The sequence below is a fragment of the Trachemys scripta genome, chromosome 1 (genome assembly GCF_013100865.1).
Source record: "Trachemys scripta elegans isolate TJP31775 chromosome 1, CAS_Tse_1.0, whole genome shotgun sequence".
Lineage (NCBI taxonomy): Eukaryota > Metazoa > Chordata > Testudines > Emydidae > Trachemys > Trachemys scripta.
In genome coordinates this window covers 160131876-160154202 of record NC_048298.1, presented here as the reverse complement: position 1 = coordinate 160154202, position 22327 = coordinate 160131876, and the positions used below count along the sequence as shown (strand labels likewise).

The window sequence follows — 22327 nt, the reverse complement described above, 5'->3', positions numbered from 1 at the left end:
GATTGGGGGGGTTGTTTGTTTTTTTTTTAAATAGAATTGAGGTCTTGTGTTCCGTTTCATTTGGAAGACTAAGGATGACTGGAGAACTAGTTGGATTACGAAATCAAACCTATGATGGCAGTGAAGCTTGAGCGATTCAGAGGAGAAGGGATTTTTAGATAGTCTGTTTATAATGTTGCTTTTGTTTGTGGGCCTTCATTAAGTATGTGTGTTAACAAAAACATTTAACACATAATTAGGAGGAAAAATCTCTTGGCCAAAGTGTCACTACTCCTCCGCCTTCAATTAAGATATGAAAACTTCTCTTTCCAGTTCTGCGGCTCAGCAAGGAGACCTCCAGCAAAAAGCAAGAAAGAAAAACTTGATACTTCTAAGGTATAAAAAAGGTAAGAAAGTAAACTGAAGAAAAAAAATTATTTTTTTTCTTCAGTCTTCTTCATATCTCATAAAGATACAAAAATAAAAACCAGCACCAACATATTCCTTCTCCGGCCTCCCCTTCCCCCACACACTTTGTAGATTACCTTTAAGCAGGAAAATTGACAGAACCATGGAACCACCATAACCAAGTTTTTCAGATTATTATTATTTTACAGAGAAGGGTATTGGGGCTGCACATGCATCACTGAAAATATAATCTGAAGTTAACAGGTATAGTTGAGAACATAATTAGGACAGCAGAATCTCTATCACTGGTGATAATACAAAAGAACAGATTTTGACTGTCAGGCTATTTATCTACACTAGAAAGGGTTGTACTTGTTTCCAGTAATGATGCAATTATATTTTTGCGGGAAAACTGTTACAGATTTTTCTTCCTCAGAACATAAACATATGTGGGGCTGGTATGTAGGGGGAAAAATTTACTTGCATATTAAGTAAGTCTTATTTAAAATCAGGGTTACATACTGCATATGGACCTCCACATCATCATTTTTATTATGTCACTTTTCAGGGTAGAAATATACTTATAAGTACCCAATGAAAAGCAGGCATAGGAGCCCTGAAGTATAGAACAAGGAAAATAAAAACACAATTATTTATAATAACTGGCTACTGTTTGCAAATCTTTGTACCCAGTGGGTTGGTTTATAATTTAGGACCAAATTGCAGGCAGAGAGAAGTGGCCTGATAACCACAGGAGCTGGGATACACCTACTGTATTTCTTAACCTGCTAGTTCTGTGGTGTTAGAGGTTAAGGCCCTGGTACTGCATGCGGGTGTACCTCTGGTCCTACACAGAGCCCCTGAAGTCAATGTGGGTCTGTCCACAGGGTGCTCTATGCAGGACTGGGACCCATAATCAAAATTACATATAAAAATAGTCCGTAGAAGGCTAATAATATCTTACATTAAAAAAAGTCCACAAATGAGTACAGTTTACTTTCACTGCTTATGCTGTTTCTTATCTTCTTGCACTTCTCAGTACTGCCAACCCCAAGCATTCAAAAATCTGCTCCTGGGGAAATTCTGCTGGACTGCTCCATACTGGGTCAGACCAAAGTTCCATCTAGCCCAGTATCCTGTCTTCCGACAGTGGCCAATGTCAGGTATCCCAGAAAGGATGAACAGAACAGGTAAACGTCAAGTGATCCATCCCGTCGCCCATTCCCAGCTTCTGGCAAACAAAGGCTAGGGACACCATCCTGCCCACCCTGGCTAATAGCCATTGATGGACCTATCTTCCATGAATTTATTGTGTTCTTTTTTGAATGCTGTTAGTCTTGGCCTTCACAACAGCCTCTGGCAAAGAGTTCTACAGGTTGACTGTGCGTTGTGTGAAAAAATACTTCCTTTTGTTTGATTTAAACCCGCTGCCTATTAATTTCATTTGGTGACCCTTATTTACTTCTTCTCATAACACAAAAACTAACACTTCTTTATTTACTTTCTCCATACCAGTCATGATTTTATAGATCTCTATTGTATTGCCCCTTAGTCATCTCTTTTCCAAGCTGAAAAGTCCCAGTCTTATTAATCGCTCCTCATATGGAAGCCATTCCATACCTCTCATCATTTTTGTTGCTCTTTTCCGAACCTTTTCCAATTCCAATATATCTTTTTTGAGATGGGGCGACCACATCTGCACACAGTATTCAAGATGTGGGCATACCATGGATTTATATAGAGGCAAGATGATATTTTCTGTCTTATTATCTATCCCCTTCTTAATGATTCCCAATGTTCTGTTCGCTTTTCTGACTGTTGCTGCACATTGAGTGGATGTTTTCAGAGAACTATCCATAATGACTCCAAGATCTCTCTCGAGTAGTAACAGCTAATTTAGGGGGTGGGGAGAAGAGGCAGTGGGAAAGGAAGGGGAGGTGGAATAGGGCAGGGGGAGGGAAATGTGGGAGTGAGGGGAAGGGGATAGGGCAGTGGGGGAGGGGGGTGGGAAGGTGATAGGGGAATCGCAGGGGGAAGCGGGATCCCAGCATGCTGCATCCCCTCAGCAGCAGCTGGGGTTCCCCTGTTAAGCAGGCCCATTGAACCCTTACCCTGACAAGCACTACCTCTCTACACCTGGACCCTCCTTCCCAAACAGGCTCCCCTCCTCCAATCCCCTCCCCACTGAGCCCCAACCAGCAGCACCTGGACCCCCACCCAATCAAACCCCACTCCCCCAGCACCTAGACCCCACCGCTGAGCCCCATCTCCCCACACACACCCTGGTGGGGGCCCACTGAGCCCCCACTCGCTGCAGTTGGATCCTCTGCAGAGTCCCATTGCCCCTGCACCCGGAACCCACCAACAAGCCCCTGTGCATCCAGATCTCCTACTGAGCGCCCGCATCCAGATTGCCCCACACAAACCTCTCACCCCACACCTGGATCTCCACACACTAAGCCCCTCCACACTTGTATCCTGCTGGGCTGAGCCTGCCTACCCGCACCTGGTGCATCTGGCAGAAAGGGGCAGGGCCCACGGGTGTTTCTGGGGAAGGGCCAGCCCTTGCATTGTGTCAGGGTTGGGTACAGGTCCTTGCCAAGTCCCTGTACTAGGGAAGGTGGGGGCTTCAGGGCGATCTCCCACCTCAATGCAGCCAGTGGTCTGTGCTCCTCACTGCCATGCTGGAGCCTCCACATTTATTTATTGACGAATAAAATTTGCAGAACTTTGAAGAATTTTAAAATATTGTACGCATAATTTTTATTTTTTGGTGCAGAATTCCTTCAGGAATAATAAAAAAAAAAAATCAAAAGTCAGGGCACTCCAAAACCATAAAATTGTCTTAAAAAATCATGAACCAGTAGTTTCAAGTAGCTTTTTCTCCACCTCCTTTCTCAGGGCTTGTCTACACAGGGAAATTTGCCAGTATACCTATAATAATTATACCACTATGACTTTCTGTGTGGACGTTCTTATTCTACAAGAATAATATCCACCCAGGGAGTTACATTGGTAAATGGCAGATTCTGTATGACTTTAACTGTGGATTCTGTGTAACTGTAGTCTTTAAGCCATGGTTTGAGGACTTCAATAACTCAGCTAGAGGTTAGGGGTCTATTGCAGGAGTGGATAGGTGAAGTTCTGTGGCCTGCAATGTGTAGGAGGTCAGACTAGATCAGAGGTGGACAAACTTTGGCCCACAGGACCGGCCCCCGAGCTCCTGGCTCGGGAAGCTAGCACCCAGCCCCTCCCCTACTGTCCCCCCACCCCTGCAGCCTCAGCTTGCTCACTCTGCCGCTGGCGCAATGCTCTGGGCAGCGGGGCTGTGAGCTCCTGGGGCAGCGCAGCTGCAGAGCCCAGCCTGACCCGGTGCTCTGTGCTGCGCGGCGGCGGTGGTGATGTGGCCCGGCTCCAGCTGGGTGGCGCGGCTGTAACGCTGCCAGCCACTGGTGCTCCAGGCAGCGCGGTAAGGGGGCAGGGAGTGGGGATTTGGATAGAGGGCAGGGGAGTTTGGGGTGGTGATCAGGGGGTGTGGATAGGGTTTGGGGAGGAACAATGGGTTGAATGGGGGCGGGGGTCCCGGGGGAGGAGGCAGTCAGGAAGGAGGGGGGTGGATGGGGCGGCAGGGGGTAGGCAGGGGACAAGGAGAAGGAGTTGGTTGGATGGGGCAGCGGTCCCATGGGGGCCTCAGGAATGAGAGGAGGGGTTTGATGGGGTCGCAGGGGTCCCAGTGCGGTCAGGGGACAGGGAGCAGAGATGTGTGGATAGGGCAGGGGTTCCGGGGGGGGCCATCAAGAAACAGAGGGGGATGGATGGGGCAGAAGTCCCGGGGGAGGCAGACAGGAGGTGGGGGCCAGGCCATGACCCCCCTCCCCTAACCGGTCCGCCATACAATTTACGAAACCCGATGCGGCCTTCAGGCCAAAAAGTTTGCCCGTCCCTGGACTAGATGATCATCATGATCCCTTCTGACCTTAAAGTCTATGAGTCTGTAACTATAACAGAGGTTCTCAAACTGAGTTGTATCACCCCCACTAATGCCAGATTAGTCCCTATGGTTGGGAACCACTGCTCACAGGAAAACTGTGAGCAAAATCATGTGATGTTAAAGACAGCTACCTTTACCCAGTGTAGCATTGCCAACATGCAGCATTCAAAAATCTTGAGTCAAACTCTTAAAATTCATCAGAGTGGCTTACCAAACCCACAATCATTTCAAACAACAAAAAAGACTGGATTTCACGGTCCCTGCTGCATTTTTCAGAGCCGTGAATTTGGTTGGGCCCTAATCATGAAGGCCATGAAAAAAAATTGAAATGAACACCAAGGTTGTGTCAACCCCAGGAACTGGCGCTTTAAAAATAAAACAAACCGCCAAATACTCTGCGAATCTGGCAGTCGAGACGGCAACCCTGGGAGGGAGCTCTCACTACTGCAATCATGGAGAAGAGGGGAGAGGTGCGGAAAGTCAGGGGGAGAAGAAGTGGTGTTGTGCCCTCCTGCTGCTCTCCTCTCTTGAACCCCCACGTGCCCACTAACATCTCCGTGGGTTGCTTGGGGAGAGTGATTTCTCTCTCCCCCGCCCCTTCCTATCAATCAAATTCACTCCTGACCCTTTGCTCTTTTGTCCTTTTTTGCAGAGAGGAGGAGACCGTGTCCCCTCGGGCGCACAGCTGCCCTGCCAGCCTGGCCCCAGTGCAAGCTTGCAGTTGCAATGGGGCAGCAGCAGTGGGCCAGGAAGAAGGGCTCTTTCCCAATAGCAAGGGGGCTTGGGTCACTCCCCAATCTCCTGGGCTGTTTGCCTACTGCCAGCCAATAGCTTTTGCTACCGCACACTGACCCACCCCGCGCAGCAGCTGCTCTGGAGGAGACCGGCTGTCCCAGTCTCTTCCGGCGGCGCAAGGCCCGGCCCCCGCCTCTCACCTGCTCCTGGGCCAGGGAAGGGCCCCCCCGCAGCCCACAGGAGGCAGCGAGCTGGCGGCGGAGCCGGGCTGAGGCGCGCAGCAGCCACATGGTGAAGGGGCGCCGGGTCCGGCGTGTGCGCAGCGGCTCGGGGGAGACTGCTAGCGCCTGCTGCACGCCCCGGCCGGGGGGAATGAAGCGTTGCAGAAACGAGAGGGCGGGGCTCAGAGGCAAACAGCGCCGCCCCCACCGAGGGGGCAGAGGCGGGCCGGGCCGGGGAGGAGCTGAGCTGAGCTCGCTGCTGGAGCTGAGCCGGCACCGCTGCGGAGCACAGACCGTGTGGCCTCCGCCCACGAGAAAGGCAGCGGTGATGCACCGATGAGGCTGTAGCACCGAGTGCCGAGGCTGATTGACAGGCCATCTCACTGCCCACCTCCCCTCCTGGCGCCCTGGCACACGCAGCTGCGCGGTGGTGTGTCATCATCCCTAGCCAAGCTACTGGCCTTGCTTGCAGGAAGCAGCACCTCACAACTCAATTCTCATTCCTACTATCAAAATCTATCTGCCGCACTCATTTTCACAGGGCAGTTTCCCGTCACCCTCCAGACTCTCAGGAAGAGGAGTTCCCCACCTAGCATGCAAACATCCTCCCTCTCCACCACCACAATCAATCGACCCCTCAGTCCCGGTTGCCGACGGCACATAGCAGGAAGGCACCAGACAAATCCTGGAAGGTCACTAGATGTAACTGTTTAAGCACTCAAAAAGTCAAAAATGTCACCGAACAAAACTTCCAGAGAATTCAACATAGAATTATATATATATATATATACACACACACCACACAGACAAGTATAGTCACAAAATCATTCACAAGCAGCTCAACAGTGTTAATAAAATCTGTTATGCTCTTCTTACTACATTCTGTTGCTAGAAGGACACTGCAGCCCTCTGCTCGTTGGGAAGGGCGCTCTGTACACTGCAGCCCAGGTTGGCTGGGGCCCGGGCAGGGGTTGGTTAATTTCAGCTGAGCCTCCCTTTGTTGCCAGCCTGGATTTAAGCAGACAGGTTAGAGAAAGGGAGGGCCTGAGCTAGGGGTAAGGACAGTCGCCTGACCTGAGCTCGGCCCTGTAGGGAGCCAATAAAGTAGATTTAAAAACAAAAATTGCTAGCTGGACCCCTCCCCCCTGCTCCCAGGGTTTCATTTCTGAAAACAGCTGGGCAGGTAATCCCAGGCCAAGTCAAGGGAAGAAGTAAAGGGGAACTGAAATCAAGCTAGCTCCACCTTTGATCCTGTAGCAAAGGCTTAATTCCTGGAGGCATGGTGCCCCGCGGCCTTGTCTCATCCCAACCCATCTTCTATCTGTGCGACTCTCCTTGCTGGTTAACCTGCTTCCCCCACCCAGCCTGCTTCATTAGCCATCTTTCTCTGCATCACACACAGGATGGGCTATCTACTATGGAGCAGTGAGAAAGAACACATTTGGGTAAAAACAAGCCCTAACTAATGTGCTGCTCTCTCCAAAGTGTGCCTGGCTTTAGCAAAATATTTAATTAGCCTCCACAAACTTCTTTTCCTCATCTGCAGATTATAGCGATCTCAGCCCAAGAAGCCCTAGAATGTGCTTCCTTCTGAGGACATGCTCACATGAGATGTAATGGCAATGACTTGGTGTGTAACAGAATGTAGTAAGAAGAGCATGGAACGGATTTTATTAACACTATTGAACACTTTAAGGTGCCACCAGACTCCTTGTTGTTTTTGTAGATACAGACTAACACAGCTACCCCTGATACTATACATATTGGTGACTTCTATACATATTGGTGTCACTGTAATAGGCAGTAAAAGTCACTAGATTTGTCAGTGGTCACTGACTCTTATTTTCTCACTAGGGAAACCAAAAAGTCACAATCTAGTGACGAAGTAGATAAGTTGGTATCATGTCTCCTCACAATATGCCTCCCCCAGTGTGCTACTCCTGTAAGTATCTGGAACCTGGCTCTCGCTCTGTGGTGCCTCCCTGAATAGCTTCGTTTGTGTCTGCTTCGGTTGATTCCCTCAGTGGCAGCAGATCCTCTGGGGAACAGAGGGCCTTTCAGCAGCAATCCTAGTGACTGGGGGTTCATAGTGGCAACCTCAGCTCTATAGCTTTACAGAGCTGTCTCTTGCAAAAATAAGTGGCCACTAATATCTTAAATTGTAATGGTGCAAGCAGCAAAGGCAAGGATGTAAACAGAATAATGTGAGGTTGAGGCCTTATCTCATGGACAATCAGAGCAAGGAAAGCTCCTAGCCATTTGAGATTTCTGGCCTCACACTGCAGCTGTTCAGCTTCCATTGCTGTTGTTTCATGACATGGTGTACAGTAGAACCTGAGAGTTACGAACTGACCAGTCAACCACACACCTCATTTGGAACTGGAAGTATACAACTGGAAAGCAGACAAAAATAAATGAAAAAGCAAATACAGTCCACTACTGTATTAATGTAAACTACTAAAAAAAAAAAAAAAAAAAAAAAAAAAGCCAAAGCAGTTTTCTTCTGTATAGTAGTTTCAAAGTTGTATTAAGCCAATGTTCAATTATAAACTTTTGAAAGAACTATAACGTCTTGTTCATAAAATCATAGAAGATTAGGGTTAGAAGAGATCTCAAAATAGTATAGGTTAAACAAGTCCTCTAAAAATTGATAGGATTTAAAAGGGCTGCATTAGTCTGATACAGTACTTGGCTTTCAAAATGTATTACTTTTGCAATAAATTCCTTTATTTTCATCTTTTTCATTAGGGAGGCTAGCTTTATAAAAAACTAAGAGCATGCCTCCTACAAAATACTGTCACCAAATTTAGAAGCTTGTCTAAGATTAGTCAAGCCAAACCCCAGAGAAAGAGCCAAAAGACAAAATAAAGCTTTATATATATACACTCTCAAATATCAACTGCAAAAGGTCTTGGGATTTTTTTTTTAAATGCCAACTTCTGTAAGATACTGAACGTGGATAAAAATAGTCATGGTGAAACATACAGGGCCAAGTTCTCTGTGGTGTAACTCCATTAAAGCCAATTATTGTTGCCAGAAGAGAACTGATCTCCTGTTAACCTTACTGATCAAACAAATACCATAAACATTTTGAAAGAACCATCCCACTCAACATTTATCAGTCCATTAGTGTATGGTGCTGCTAATGTCATTCACTGTAGCAGACAGCAGGAAGTCTGCAGCACAGTTCTCAGGATGTTAGAAAGGCAGTTTGGTTAAAATACATTACTTTTACTTTTTAAAAAACAGAAGACTTTTTGGAATCTTACTGTGACATTGCACTTTATGATTTTATGAAAATATGCTAATGAGTATGAATATAATGCAACGGGAATATGCTTCATGCAAAAGGTCTCTTGTAAGGTAACATTACAAAGCTTATAATATACAGGGTGTGATCATCCTATTTGTATAAATGTATCACTTGTATCTGAAACTGGAAATATAAAATATAATTCTGAGGGCCTTTTGTAATTATGCAAAGTGGGGGCTATTAATGGTGGTTTGGAATCTTGATGTCTCCCATTAACCAGGACAATTGTCTGTAGATAGCTCTGTTTTACTTGTAAGTCTTCCTGTATACCTGTATGCTGGCAAGTGGGTAATGAAGTCTTGCAGTGACATGTGATCATGTCACCTGAACTGGAATCCATCTTTAACCTGGTGGTTTTCCATTGAGAAGAAGGGGTGGGAACCTAGATAGACAAAGGATTCCTGCCTTATGCAAAAGATATACAAGTGGGTGGAACAGAACAAATGGGGTGCCATCATGAGAAAGCCTCTAGCTACCACCTGAGCTGGCACAAGGGCTGACCCAGGGGAAAGGATTGTGCTCAGACTAGGAAGGAATCCAATCTGTGAAAGAAACTTATTGAAACTTCTCTGAGGGTGAGATTTTATCTGTATTCAGTTTTATTACTGTATTAGGCTTAGATTGCACGTTTTATTTTACTTTACTTGGTAATTCACTTTGTTCTGTCTGTTACAACTTGGAACCACTTAAATCCTACTTTCTGAATTTAATAAAATCACTTTTTACTTATTAACCCATAGTATGTATTAATACCTAGAGGGGCAAACAGCTGTGCATATCTATCAGTGTTATAGAGGGCAAACAATTTATGAGTTTACCCTGTAAAAGCTTTATACAGGGTAAAATGGATTTATTTGAGGTTTAGATGGCATTGGGCATCTGAGTGTTAAAGACAGGAACACTTCTGTAAGTTGCTTTCAGTTTAGTCTGCAGCTTTGGGACAGGTAGTTCAGACCCTGGGTCTATGTTGGAGCAGACTGGCATGTCTGGCTCAACAAGACAGGGTGCTGGAGTCCCAAGCTGGCAGGGCAGGAAAGCAGGGGCAGTAGAGTCTTGTCACATCAGTTGGCAGTTCCCAAGGGGGTTTCTCTGATCCAGCCCACCACACTTACAAATTAACTTTTTAGCAGAACCTTTGGTGGCCAATTAACTGCAATGGAAGTTGAGCTCAGCAGTTTTTGAAAAATCAAGCCACAGCTATTAATACTAACAGTTTCTGCACCATAAAAAGTACAGTAAATTATCTGCAATAGTGATTTTGGGGGTTACTTTGGTTGAAAAGTTAAACCATGTTCCCTACAATGACTAGAAGTAAAATTAACTTTTCAAGATTCAGGGCTCCATTTCAGGGAAGCAGAAGCAAGGTAGACTAGCACTCAAAAACCTCTGGTATTATCAGAAAGAGGGGCACAAGCCCCGATATCTTGGGCTGAGAGAGCGATCAGTATTCAAAAATACCATTGAGTCAGTGCCACCCCTCTCCAACTGTGCATCTGAATCCTCAGAGAGTACTCCCATGCACTCCCAGAGAAGGCATGCCATTGTGCAAATGTTGATTTTTTTACCTCTGCGCAGCCCAGCTGCAAGGGTTGTGGGGTTTCTCTTCTTCCCCTGGAAGCAAAGTAGAATACTGGGACCTTGGTGTTTCTCCTTTACTAGCTAAGACACAGGCCTTCAAAGTTAGGTATAACACCTGCAGGTGGGCATGGTCCTGGATGGTATGAGGTTAGATTTAGCAGGAGTTCAGCAGATGTTACTGAAAGTCTGAATCATATCCAACATATCTTGATTGCACTGGGTAGCAAATTTAAAGCTTTAGTTGAAAGTTATCCAAAATTTAAAATTATAGGATCATGTAAATGAATGCTATCCTCCCAGAGCCTGTGGTCAGGAAGTTGCTGAAAATTTCAAGGTATTTCTCCCTCCCACTGAATAATGAATGCGTTGGGGCTAGATAAATTTTGAGATACTGCTTATGTGCAATTGTACACTGTATCCAGGGGAAGGCTGATTAGGAAATAATTTCCAAGAAGCTTGCAAAATATGCCACATTCCAAGGAACAGGAAAATACTGAAATAGACATGTAAACCAGAGATTAGTGGTCAAGGGTGAGAGGCACCTGATTTCCTCAAGCATTACAGTATTCTTTTTTGGCACAGAAAGCTATTTGGCCATTCATACAAGAATGAATAAAACTGGCTCTAAAGTGATAACGTTAATAAAATGTGAGAGTTCATGCTCCAGTGGGCCAGGTTGACAGATAAATGACTCAACATTATCTCTACAGAATAAATGCTGAGCTGAAGCATGGATATTTTAGAAATTTGGAGCACAAACATCCATTTCATTAATATAAACACTTATGCCAAATTTTAAAAATAGTAGGGACTTCTAACCTGAGCATCTGGATTTCTACTTCTCAAGAAGAGAGGAAATTCAAAATCGTGCCATATGGGACATTGCAGTCAACCAAGCACAAACAGGTTTAGTAAACTTATATATGAAAAAAAACCATCCTAGGGATGGGCACTCTTGAAAATCACAACATTTGTCTAACTCTGCTTGGGCTGAAGTCGATGTTAAGCCAATGCTGAGTGCTTTTGAAAATCTCACCCTACAATTTCCCAGTTAGAGGTCAATTCATTTTTATGACCCTAGGTGGTGGTGGGGGGGCGGGTGTTACTGTGTGAAACGCAGTCACAATCCTATAATCTTTCCCCTCACTACCAGTGCAAGGGGAGTGAGGTTAACCCCATCTTCACTGGGGAGCAGGCAGTGCTTTGCAGCTTGCCACAGTGCATTATTTTCCTAAAACAGTCTGTTGTGGAGTACAGCTCACCCTCTAATAAGTGCCAATGTGATCTTCGGTAAGATAGCAGAGTGTATCCAAACAACAGAAAAAACCAGCTTGAACATGTCTCTGCCCTAAAGTAAACTTTTATTATCTTTCTATTCACTTCTGTGAATCTGATTAATGGCATTTCTATTGAAATAACCTAGGATGGTGTTTCCTTTTGAGGTAATAACAGTATCCTGAGCTGAATGAACTCCAAAGGTGGCAGCCAAGGAGACAGTTATCACAAAGTGAGCAACGAAGCACCCTCAAGTTATCATACTGAACATTATTGCTGTCTGAAGAGGCATCGCTAGGCCGAGAAGCACAGCTTTCAGGCCAAAAATAAAAATAAATAAATAAATGTTTGTGATGGAGAGAGAAGAAAAACGTACAGAATAATCTCCACAGAGCTGTCTAAGTTACCCCAAGCCGCCTCATGCTGCCTTAGGGGCAGAGTGCTGTTCAGAATCTCTGCATTGCTGCACCCTTTGCAACTGACATCCCCTTGCAAGGGGGTACTTTGACAGCTATCTACAACTGCCTTTTGCAGTTCTCACCCTGTGTGAAATCTTTTAGGTCCTCTGTAGATTGCTCTGTCCCCTTTAGGCATCTTAAACTGCTGCAACAGGATGAGGATCTCATAAAAGATTTCTAATGTTATGAGTGTCTGTTATTTCAGACCCAGGTTTCTCCTGGTCCCATGTAAGTGTGGGGGTTCTCTCACTTACTGTAAATTTACATAAAAATCAGAACAATTTGGCTGTAGACAATGTCAATCTGAAATGATTGTACTGTACTTTTAGAATACACAGTTCTAAATATTATTTACACTAAAAAAATTCAAGCATTTCAGTCAACTGTGTGTCCCCCTTCCCTTCCCTTATTTGGAACAGGGTGAAAGGGGTTAAAGAAAGAGAGACTGATTTGCCTTTTGAGGCATTAATTACATTTTAACATTTATCTAGCATTTGCAACCACTATTTTCCATATGTTATGAAGCTATGTGGAGATCTTCTCTCACCTATCTTTTCTCATGTCCCATGAAGTTAAAATGTTACACAGATAGCGGCTTTATCTAACAGAACAGTTGCATGTGTGAATCATCCATGTATTTAAGAGCAAGTACCTTTAAGAGTTGAATACATTGATAAATGCACAAGGATAAAATCTCAAACACAGAATTTAAGACAAATACAGCAGAACCTCAGTAGCCCAATGTTATAGTTTGCTCAAAACTGGTAGTACCTCCTACCGTCTCAAAGATTAATAGTTAAGTGCAGTAGTGAGGCCTCAAGAAGTCATTTAAAATATAATATGCTACAAATATAAATACTAATCTATAATTATCAAAATACATGAAGTACTTGTTGGGCTGCTTTTTCTTTTTTAAATTTGTTCACTCTCTCACTAATTCATGGTATTTTGCTATGCAAATTGAAAGATGGTTCCCACAGTCATTAATAAGAATTCATGAGGTTCTTCTGTATTTGCCCCCCAAAAGTATTTAATATGTAATAAAGAAAACACTTAGATGATGTACATTAGTTTTATTCTATACACAGAAGTCCTCAGGAAATGTGACCTTCAACAAATAAAAAGCTCATGTAGTATAAAATAATGAGAAAAACAATGCAGTCAATTACAGTAGGCTTTCATATATAAAACTGTATGAAAAATATTTCTAGTAATTTGGTCTCATAACAGTATACATTTATTTTAACAGTAGAAACACATTTTGAATGTGAGAAATATTCTTTTAAGTTTCAGTTCCTCATTTAGTTTCCATGCCAGCTTTCTTTTTAGTTGCACTTTAAAAAGAGAAACAAAGACTTTCATTAATTTAATTTATTTTGCATATGGGTAAAAAAGAAAAAACTCAAAGGTCAAGATGAAACTGAAAAAAGTGTCAAACTACAATACATAGATCCTTCGAGCCAAAGGAACATGTATGACAAGGTAGCTAAAAATGGTAAGATTAATAGGATCTTGCATGTAAACTTTTAAGCAAAGAATGCTAAATATTAAGACACATTTACTGAAAGCAAGCCAAACTACATCACAATAGTATCATTATTTATTCAAACAGAACCTTGTTACCATATCATAGCCTGTTACCACTACCAGGAAAGTATTCTCCTGCTATTTCCAGTCACATTCAAATGGTTTTATACATACAACGTTACTCACTGAATTGGAGTACTCTCTCTTCCCAATGCAATACAACATCCTTAATGTTAGTGACTGTTTTGCTTTAGTTAAAACAAACTAATGTTTTAAACCATTAAGTAAGGGTTATATTTCAAAAGAATTATGTGGGGTTTTAGCTGTGTCACTCCCATGGACTTTAACAAGAGTCATGTAGCTAAAACCTCATGCAATGCTTTCAAATTTTAAGGTAGCTGATGAACATATTTCACTGCATTAGCACTGCCTAGTGTCTTTTGCTAGTATGAGATGCCGGGAAGCTGGTAGTGTAATAGAAAGTCACCATTGCCTGCCTATTCCAAAAATCTTTGATTTAGGACCTGTGCTTTTTACACAAATGCTTTCAACCTCACTATAACATTGTAGGGAAGTTCTTCCAGTCACCAGCAACTAAGCAGTAAAATTATACGTACACACATGGTATAGAAATTATTCTGCCAAATGTAACAGAATACAAACTTATATCAAAACATCTGAAGTACTATAAATCCAATTCTCTCCTCCAACACACCACTCCCTTTTTAAAAAATAAATATGAGAGGGGCACATTATTTGGAAGGTTAGAATTGGGCTCATTACATTGACTTAAAAATCTCAGGTTTTACATTTTCAATATGACATTTTTAGTGTTTATAGAACACATTAAACAGACATGTATGCTAACTGATTTGATTTTTCACCAGAATTCTTAGTTGAAATGAGTTCAACATTTCAATTGTGTGCAATTTTATCTAATAGCACATAATACAATAGCCAATTAAGATATCTGAAAATATATTTACTATGCATATCAACTCCCATTTAACAAAACAAAAGAAAATGATCCATAAGAAGAAAACTTTTAGACAGTCCATTCAAGTACCATAATTATGTGCAAAATCCGTTTATCTTAAAAACCCCAGAGACTGCCAGAAGGGCAATATATGAATAATTGGGCAACTGGTGATGTAAATCCCAACCAAAATGTATTGCTATTGTAAAGTAAACATAAAAGTCAATATACTCATATGGATAAAGCTATCAACAAATTTTTAACACTTTCTAGACATTTTGATGGTAACAGGCATTAATGTTAAATCAAATTCCCAAATAAAATATTAGAAAAAATTATAAAAATATAGTTAACATTTGTAGTGTATAATTCTCTATATTCACTCTAACATGCACACATCTTACAAAATGCCTTAAAATTATTAGCTGTAGAAATATGGATTGCAGCAACATATTAACGACAGTCTTGATGTGCACACCCAATCCAATTGCATTTGGTCTTGAAGGTGTTTTTCTTCAGGGTTATAGCTATATAGTCTGGCAAGTAAACCCCAATATGAAACCCAACAGTACTAACCTGATCCCAAATTCCATGTGCATGCAAGTGCTCTCAAACATTTCTGTTCTCCATCTCCCTGTTAACCCCTGAAGAAGAGCTGGTGAGAATGTGAACAGTAACTAATAAGCCAAGTAGAAAATCTCATCAATCAAGTCCGGTAGAACTAATCCATGGCAGAAAAGAAAATGGGTTCTTACTGTCTCATCTCACAGCAACTTTTTAAACAGTATCAAGTTTTCTTCAAGTAAGAAAATAGTTTAATATAATGTTGTGATTAAGTTAAAAATGTAGCATGTGATCTGGTTAAGAAATGACATCATGGGTGTCACTGTTAGGTCTCTGCCGTATAGTCAATGGAGGTAGCGGCTTTCCATAGAAATCTGCGTAAGAAACATACCAGAAGAAAAACATGTTAGTATCGAATTTACAACATCTTTTTCAAAAGGACAGATTAATTCAGTTGAATTCTTGCTGCCTTCAAAACCAGTTAATCACATTATTAAGCACTATACCCTATAAAGAGTGTTTGTAGGATCGACCATTTAGAAAAACATCCAAACACAGCACTGTTGAATACTGCAGGCATATACAGGCTTGACTAAGTCTAGCAATTATGCAACTGCAAAATCAGGGACAGGGACACCTATTCTAGTAAAGAAAATTAGGCCTAGTTTTTCAAAAATTACCAGCAATTTTGGACACCTGACTTCACACACCTTAACGGGGCCTGATTTTCAGAAAGTTCTGAATTGCCACACTCTGAAAATTCAGTGTTCTAATGGTGTCTCAAGTTGGGCAGCCAGACATTAAGGTATTCAATATCACTAATTACTTTGGAAAATTTAGGCTCCAATCTTTAATTTTGACACTACAGCAGTCTAATATATATAAATACAGATATAGATATATATCTTGTATTTCTGCTTCTTGGTCTAAACATCACCAATAAAAATAACTTCATCAACGTGTACTGCTATTACCAACTTAATTTTTCATTTTCTGACCATATTGACATAGGACCACACAGACATGCTCGAATGATCAGATTACTTGATTGGATGACCTAAAATTATGGCAAATTACAAGTATGCCATGTTGCCCAGGTAAGATATAAATGTTTCATATGAATTAAAAATGGCAGTTATTTTATGCATTATTATGGTTTCCTTGCTCATATCACTTCTATTATAGGGTATTCATGTTTACAGTGTCCAGGCTAAAAATCACTCATCTTGGTGGTTCTTTTGCTCAAAATGCTTCTCCGAGTCATTGTACAATACATATTAAGAAATAGGCACTTTGGAGTAAGCATATTAATGGATTGTAAGAGTAACTTGTAAAAAAGAACTAAAAAAAAAAAAAAGCAATGTATGGTGGTTAGATTACATGGTTAGGCTTTATTTTGTTTCTCTTTCCTTGGAGGAACTGCTCAGTTCCTTCAGGAAGATGCATACACCAGACCTTCTGGTCTCAGCTATGTAAAGTCCTGGAAACATTCTGAACACTGCACATTCTGAAGAAGACAGAACTGAATAGATAACACCACTTAAATTCATAATAAAAGATTGAGAATAATAATTCATAGGTGACAGAAATTGGCAAGAGCTACCTAGACCTTGCAAGAAGAAGGTATCAAAATTAGAATTGCTTCTGTGGTCAAAAGGCATTGCTCCTCAATGTCTGCAGTTCTCAACTGTGCCGTTTAATGAATTACATACATAACTTTTGATAGAATTTGACTGAAGCCTCTTCTTTTATTCTCCTCTAAGTGACAATGTGTCCAAAAGTCTGAGACTACTTATATTTTAGTTCTTATAACAATCATGCTAGCCCTCTGAATTGGATGTTGTAGTCATTTTTAGCCCTCAGTGCAATGTGTTTTGCAGCCAGTAATAGGTTTTCAGGTGCGAAAATTTGATTCCCAGCACCAAGTTACAAGCATGACAAAGAGGAAAGAGATCCTGCCTTACATAAACAGTTGTTATTTTTTACAAACTTGCATGCGAATTAGTACATGCAAAATATTAAAAATAAAATAAAGTGTCAAGAATGGTTGGTAACAAGAAACAGGTGGAAAACAGGAAAATGAACAAGCAGCTTTTAGAACCATTTGAATCTCAATTTCAATAGTATTGACAATGGAACTGTAAATCTTAAACCAAGTATAGCTTGCCATTGCAAATTTTCAGATTTTTTTTTTAAACTCAACATTGAATATATATTACAATTCACATTAAAAATATATATGCCTTTACAAGAATTTTTAGCTATAAATGCAATGACCTGTGGTTAAATAGTTTTTAGAGTTTAGAATTAACAAACGCAAGCAAATTCAGGTCTTACTCCTTAAGTACATGTATACATGTTAGCAAGATCAGGGTTTTATTTCCCCCCATAATACTTAGGATAAGATCGGCTATTGAAGACTAGTTTTACACTGATGTAAATCCATTGAATTACTCCCATTTTACAGGTGTGAGAAGAGAATCAGGAGCACAACATTAACAGAACCATTTTGAATCCTAACAGGGTAAATGAAAGCTTTTGAGAGGCTTCTGTTATAGTCAGCCTCTCACTAAGTAACTAAAAAGGAATTTTAGGAAGATTGGGTTTGGAGGGCAATCTAAGCACTATATCAAAGCTGAAATAGTTTACGATTGATGCAAATATATCCTTCATCAGGAATAATGTGACACTCATTTACAAGTGTTGTGCTACAGTCACTTACCTAGCTGGCAAAATTTCAATCTTTGTTGGCTCTGCCTAAACATCCTGCATACAACTCTCCACAAAGAATGATGGAAGAATGATAAGATTCAGATCCTAAATAGCCTGATCATCTGTTACTATAGCAAGTCAACAGTATTAAGAAAAAATTACTTCTCTGATACCACTCAAACAGCACTATAACCAGAGCCTTGCAGGTTTCTTTTACTGCATGTTACACAGTACTGATTTTTAGATTTCTATATTGCCATCACTGTGCTATGCGTCTACTACACATCTAAAAATAGTCCAACATTTTAAAAAAAGACAGATGCAAATATTTCAAATTACTCTCCTATTCTTACTAACACACAGAGTCACACAAGAGTGACTAGGAATACTAAAGGAGCACTTATGGTATTTCATGAGCATAGACAGAAACTAAAGCCACAGAAGTCACATTTAAGGGGATGGAGGCTTTAGATTCCCATATGATGTGTTTGCTTTAATGACCTAGCAAATATTTTTATAATACAGTCTTTGCAAGTGACTTGGGTAAAATAAACATGTTATAAAGTTATGACTGTGCATAAGTACAAGATGGTGTTTGAAGTTTAACAAATTATTTTCAGTGGCTTTTTTCTTGGCTAAAAGGCCCCAAAACTACTTTAAAGTGGAGCACCTGCAAAAAGAATGTTCTCATCCTACAGTACTTGTGGTTCTTCAAGATATTGCAGTTCGTGTGGATCCCACTGTAGGCGTGCATGTGCCTCATGTGCACGAGATGGGATTATTTGAATAGCAGTGTCTGTTGCCTCCTTGTAGTTTTATGAGAGGGCATAAAGGGTGCAGCACCTGCAACTCTCCCCAGTTCCCTTGCAATTCAAAGCCTGGGCTAGCTCAAGACTGTGAAAAGCAGCGATGGAGGGCAGGTTGTGAGATCCACACTGATTACATCATCTTAAAGGAACTTGCAGTACCTGTCAGTTAAGTAACCTTTCTTCCTTGAGTTTGTGTCAGTGCAGATCACACTGCAGGTAGCTGGCATGCTGTCTTCCCTCAGGTTGGTGGAGATGAGGAGTTTCAACTGTATCCGTCCAACAGCGACTGTAGTACTGCTCTCCCGACCTTGCCACCTGATTTAGCTGCTGACTACAAAGCACAGTGTTTGACAAAGGAGGTTACTTGTTGTTGCCGTACAGATCTCTGATATTGGCACATTTGTGAAGCAAGTGGTGGACTGTTGCTTATGCTCCGGTTTAGCACGCTTTGCAGTTTGTTGGGAGAGGTACAACATCCAACTGGTAACACTGCTTCATTGCGATATCCTTCATTACCCGTGACATGGCCTACCTTTAGAAACCCTGGCTGTGACTAGATACAGACAGGGTGACAGTCTGAACAGGGAATACTGCTTTGGGAAGAAAACTGGAATATTGATTGATTGCTTAAGGAGGTCTCAGAATTTCACCTAAGGAATGAACTTATTGGGGGGAGGGGGGGGTCAGCACCATCTTTTCGCTGTTGAATGGATAGGATCGGCCATATGTGCTTGAAGCTCCCTCACTCGTCTAGCTGAAGTGAGAGCCACTAGGAAGACAGTATTCAGAGCAAAGTGATGAAAGGAGCATTCTGAGACAGAATAAAATGGAAACTCCATGAGCCTCAGGAGGACTGCACTGAGGTTCCAGGCAGGGGGTAGGTTTTCTGCCGTATGGGTAAGTATGTCACTTTGAGAAACTTCAGTACTGAAGAGGGATGAGGAAGGGAAGTAGGTGGGGGGTGTGTGGATATGGAAATAAATGGGGTAGCCATGGGCAATGATGTTCAGCACCCACTTGTCTGAAGCAATATCAGACCAAGCCCGATGGAACAGGCAATGTGGCTTCTTAAGATGGCTGCTGTCTCCTGATCATTTCTGATGTGGTTCCTGACATTCCTGTCAAATCTACTGTTCAGCTGCTGGGGTAAGGTGAGTGATGGAGGAGGCAGATGATCTCAAGTATTGCAATGGTTTCTGTAGTCGTGGGTAGACCCGATGTCTACCCTAAAAACAGGGGTGTCTGCTGTCTCTCTGTTTAGGCTGATATTTGTAGGGCTTCCTAGAGGGGTAGTATATAAATCCCTAGTGACCACAGCGTGGCCCTTAAATTTTTCAAAGACCGGAGTGCTTTGTCCATTCTTTTGCTGAAGAGCTCATTCTCTCGAGCAGGAGGGTCCTATATGGTGTCTTGGACCTCCTTTGGTATTTCAGATGTCAAGAGCCATGGTCGTAACTGTGGCCATATCAGAGGCATCTATGGCTGCCCATAGAGCTGTTCTAGCAACTGTTCGGCCTTCTTTAATGATCTCTCTAAATTCCCTTCTAGCATCCTGTGGTACCTTTAAGAGGAAAGGGACCAAACTTTCCTATGTCAGGAAATTACATCTGGCAAACAACTCTTCTTAGTTTGCCACACAGAGTTGCAGTCAGGCAGATGAGTAGACTTTGCACCCATAAAGGTCCACCTTTTGGGGGTGTTTGTTCTTGGGCTTGTCTTTGTTGAGTTTTGACTTTTCCGCCTCTGATGATGGTGGTCTCGGTAGTGATGTAACAAGGGAGCCTGTTGTCCTCCTCTTCCTGGAGGTACAAGAGGCAAATCTGCTGCGAGACACCTGAGATGGTGGCTCCCATTCAGGCCAGCGTGACCAGGGCAACATACTGGCCAGTTGCAGCTGTTGGCCCAATGCCACTCATACCTCCTTTGCAGCAGTGCCCTGTGAGAGGGATCTCTGGTACCAGCTCTAGGGCTGGCTCTCAGAAAGTAGGGGAAGCATTTCTGCTCAATACCATGGAGCAGGTGTAAACCAGTGATGGTGAAGAAGAGTAAGACTCTTCAAATGACAGTGCCATGGAGTAAGGGCTCAGATCCAATTCTGATGCTGGGTACTACCCTGGTACAAATGAAGTCCCCAGAGGGGATCTCGAAAGTTCTGAGAGAGCATACATAGGGCTTGTAATCAGCAGGGTGGTTGGTGCTGGTGCCTTCATTGATACTAGTGTTGATGCTTGTTTACTGAATTTTGCTCCTTCCTCAGACGCTTTGACCTTGGAGGAGTGAAGATGCTTCTCCTCCCTATGGGATGGTGTCTCCTGATGCTCAGAGCTGTGTTTGAGCTCCACTTTCTTTTGGTCTCACCTCTCTGGTGGTGCACCTTTGCTGGCTCCGATGATGACATTGTCTGAGCAAGAGGCGCCGCTGCCAAAGATGGGGTTGTCAACTCTGGTGTCAATGTAGTGGTGACTGGTGCTGAAGGACTTGGTCAATGTCAACATAACCAGTGCCAATTTTGGCATCATCTTCTTTCCTACCATTCTTTCACTACTGGACTCTCTGATATTACTCCTGAGGGCATTCTGCACCAAAAGAATAAAAATTCTGTGTACAATATTTTAAAATTCTGCACATTTTATGTGTCAAATAAATGTGGAAGCTCCAACATGGCACTGAGGAGGACAGGCCACTGGTTGCACAGAGGTGGGAGATCACTCTGCAGCTCTTCCACCCTCCACCCCCCAGGACACAGACTCAGCAATGAGGCTGCACCCAAGCCTGACACAGCACAAGGACCAGGCCTGCCTCAGAACCACCCCAGGGCCCTGCCCCTCCGTGCCAGGTGCACAAGGTGTGGGTAGGCAGGCTCAGCCCGGCAGGATCCATCCAGGTGTGGGTGAAGAGGGTTCAGTATGGGGCAATCTGGGTGCAGGCAGCTCAGAGGTGGATCCAGGTGCGGGACGCGATTTGGATGCACCAGGGTTTGTTGGGGGGTTCTGGGTGCAAGGGTAATGGGACTCTGTGGGGGAGTCCAGGTGAAGGTGGTTAGAGCTCAGTGGCTGCGGGGATCTGGGGGTGGAGGGGGATAGAGCTCGGCAGAGGGTCTGAGTGTGAGGGTTCAGATGCTGGGGGAGTGGGGCTCAGTGAGGTGGGGATCCGGGTGCGGGTGACTTGGCAGGGTGGTCCAGGTGCAGGGGGAGTGGGGCTCAGCATGGGGGCTTCTGGACAGTGATCCCTCCCCCTGCAGCTGAAGAGCGACGGGTGCAGGAAACGGGGGCAGTTTGCAGAGCTTCCTGCAGCCTGGGGAGAAATCTAGGGGTGGGTCTGACCCAACTCTGGATGCTGTGCAAGGGAAGAGGAAGTCCTCCCTTCCCCAGCCCAGCCGGGACTACCACATTCAACTGGTTTTGTCTTGCCGCCTTGGGCAATAAGAAGGAACTGAAGGACAGTCATAGCTGTTCTGCCCTTTATGCCCTTGCATGGGAGTATGAGGCAGCACAGGGAGCATGGTGGCCCCAAAAGACACTGTTAATCAAAAACATGTGCTCTCATGCACCTGAATGCCTAAAATGGGATTCACACTAACATAGTCGAAGAAAAACTTCAGTTTTTAAACTTCAGCAGATATTATATGTAGCAGGGGACAAAAGGACCTGAAATCACAAAACACAATGGCTTTGACTCCTCTAGGGTTTAAAAAGTTGTTTCACAGAGTTAATTACTGGGAAAATTTTGCACTAATTAAATAAATCCCTGAGAAGAACAAGGGTAAACAATGTTTTTGCAC

The 22327-nt window shown here is 43.0% G+C and overlaps 2 protein-coding genes across 7 annotated transcripts in view; both read right to left on the bottom strand.

The window, feature by feature from the left end:
- NSUN3 (NOP2/Sun RNA methyltransferase 3) overlaps positions 1 to 5618 on the bottom strand; it is a 29975-nt gene extending 24357 nt beyond the window's left edge. For 2 of the 3 annotated variants that reach the window (XM_034791354.1, XM_034791364.1), the window contains exon 1: positions 5314 to 5618. In XM_034791354.1, the coding sequence (XP_034647245.1) occupies positions 5314 to 5403 (90 nt within the window). In that variant the 5' untranslated portion in view covers positions 5404 to 5618. The remainder of the gene's footprint in view (positions 1 to 5313) is intronic. The other variant, XM_034791344.1, reaches the window with a different exon arrangement.
- Positions 5619 to 13016: 7398 nt separating this feature from the next.
- ARL13B (ADP ribosylation factor like GTPase 13B) overlaps positions 13017 to 22327 on the bottom strand; it is a 79004-nt gene continuing 69693 nt past the window's right edge. For all 4 annotated transcript variants that reach the window (XM_034791300.1, XM_034791318.1, XM_034791309.1 and 1 more), the window contains one exon: positions 13017 to 15399. In XM_034791300.1, the coding sequence (XP_034647191.1) occupies positions 15323 to 15399 (77 nt within the window). In that variant the 3' untranslated portion in view covers positions 13017 to 15322. The remainder of the gene's footprint in view (positions 15400 to 22327) is intronic.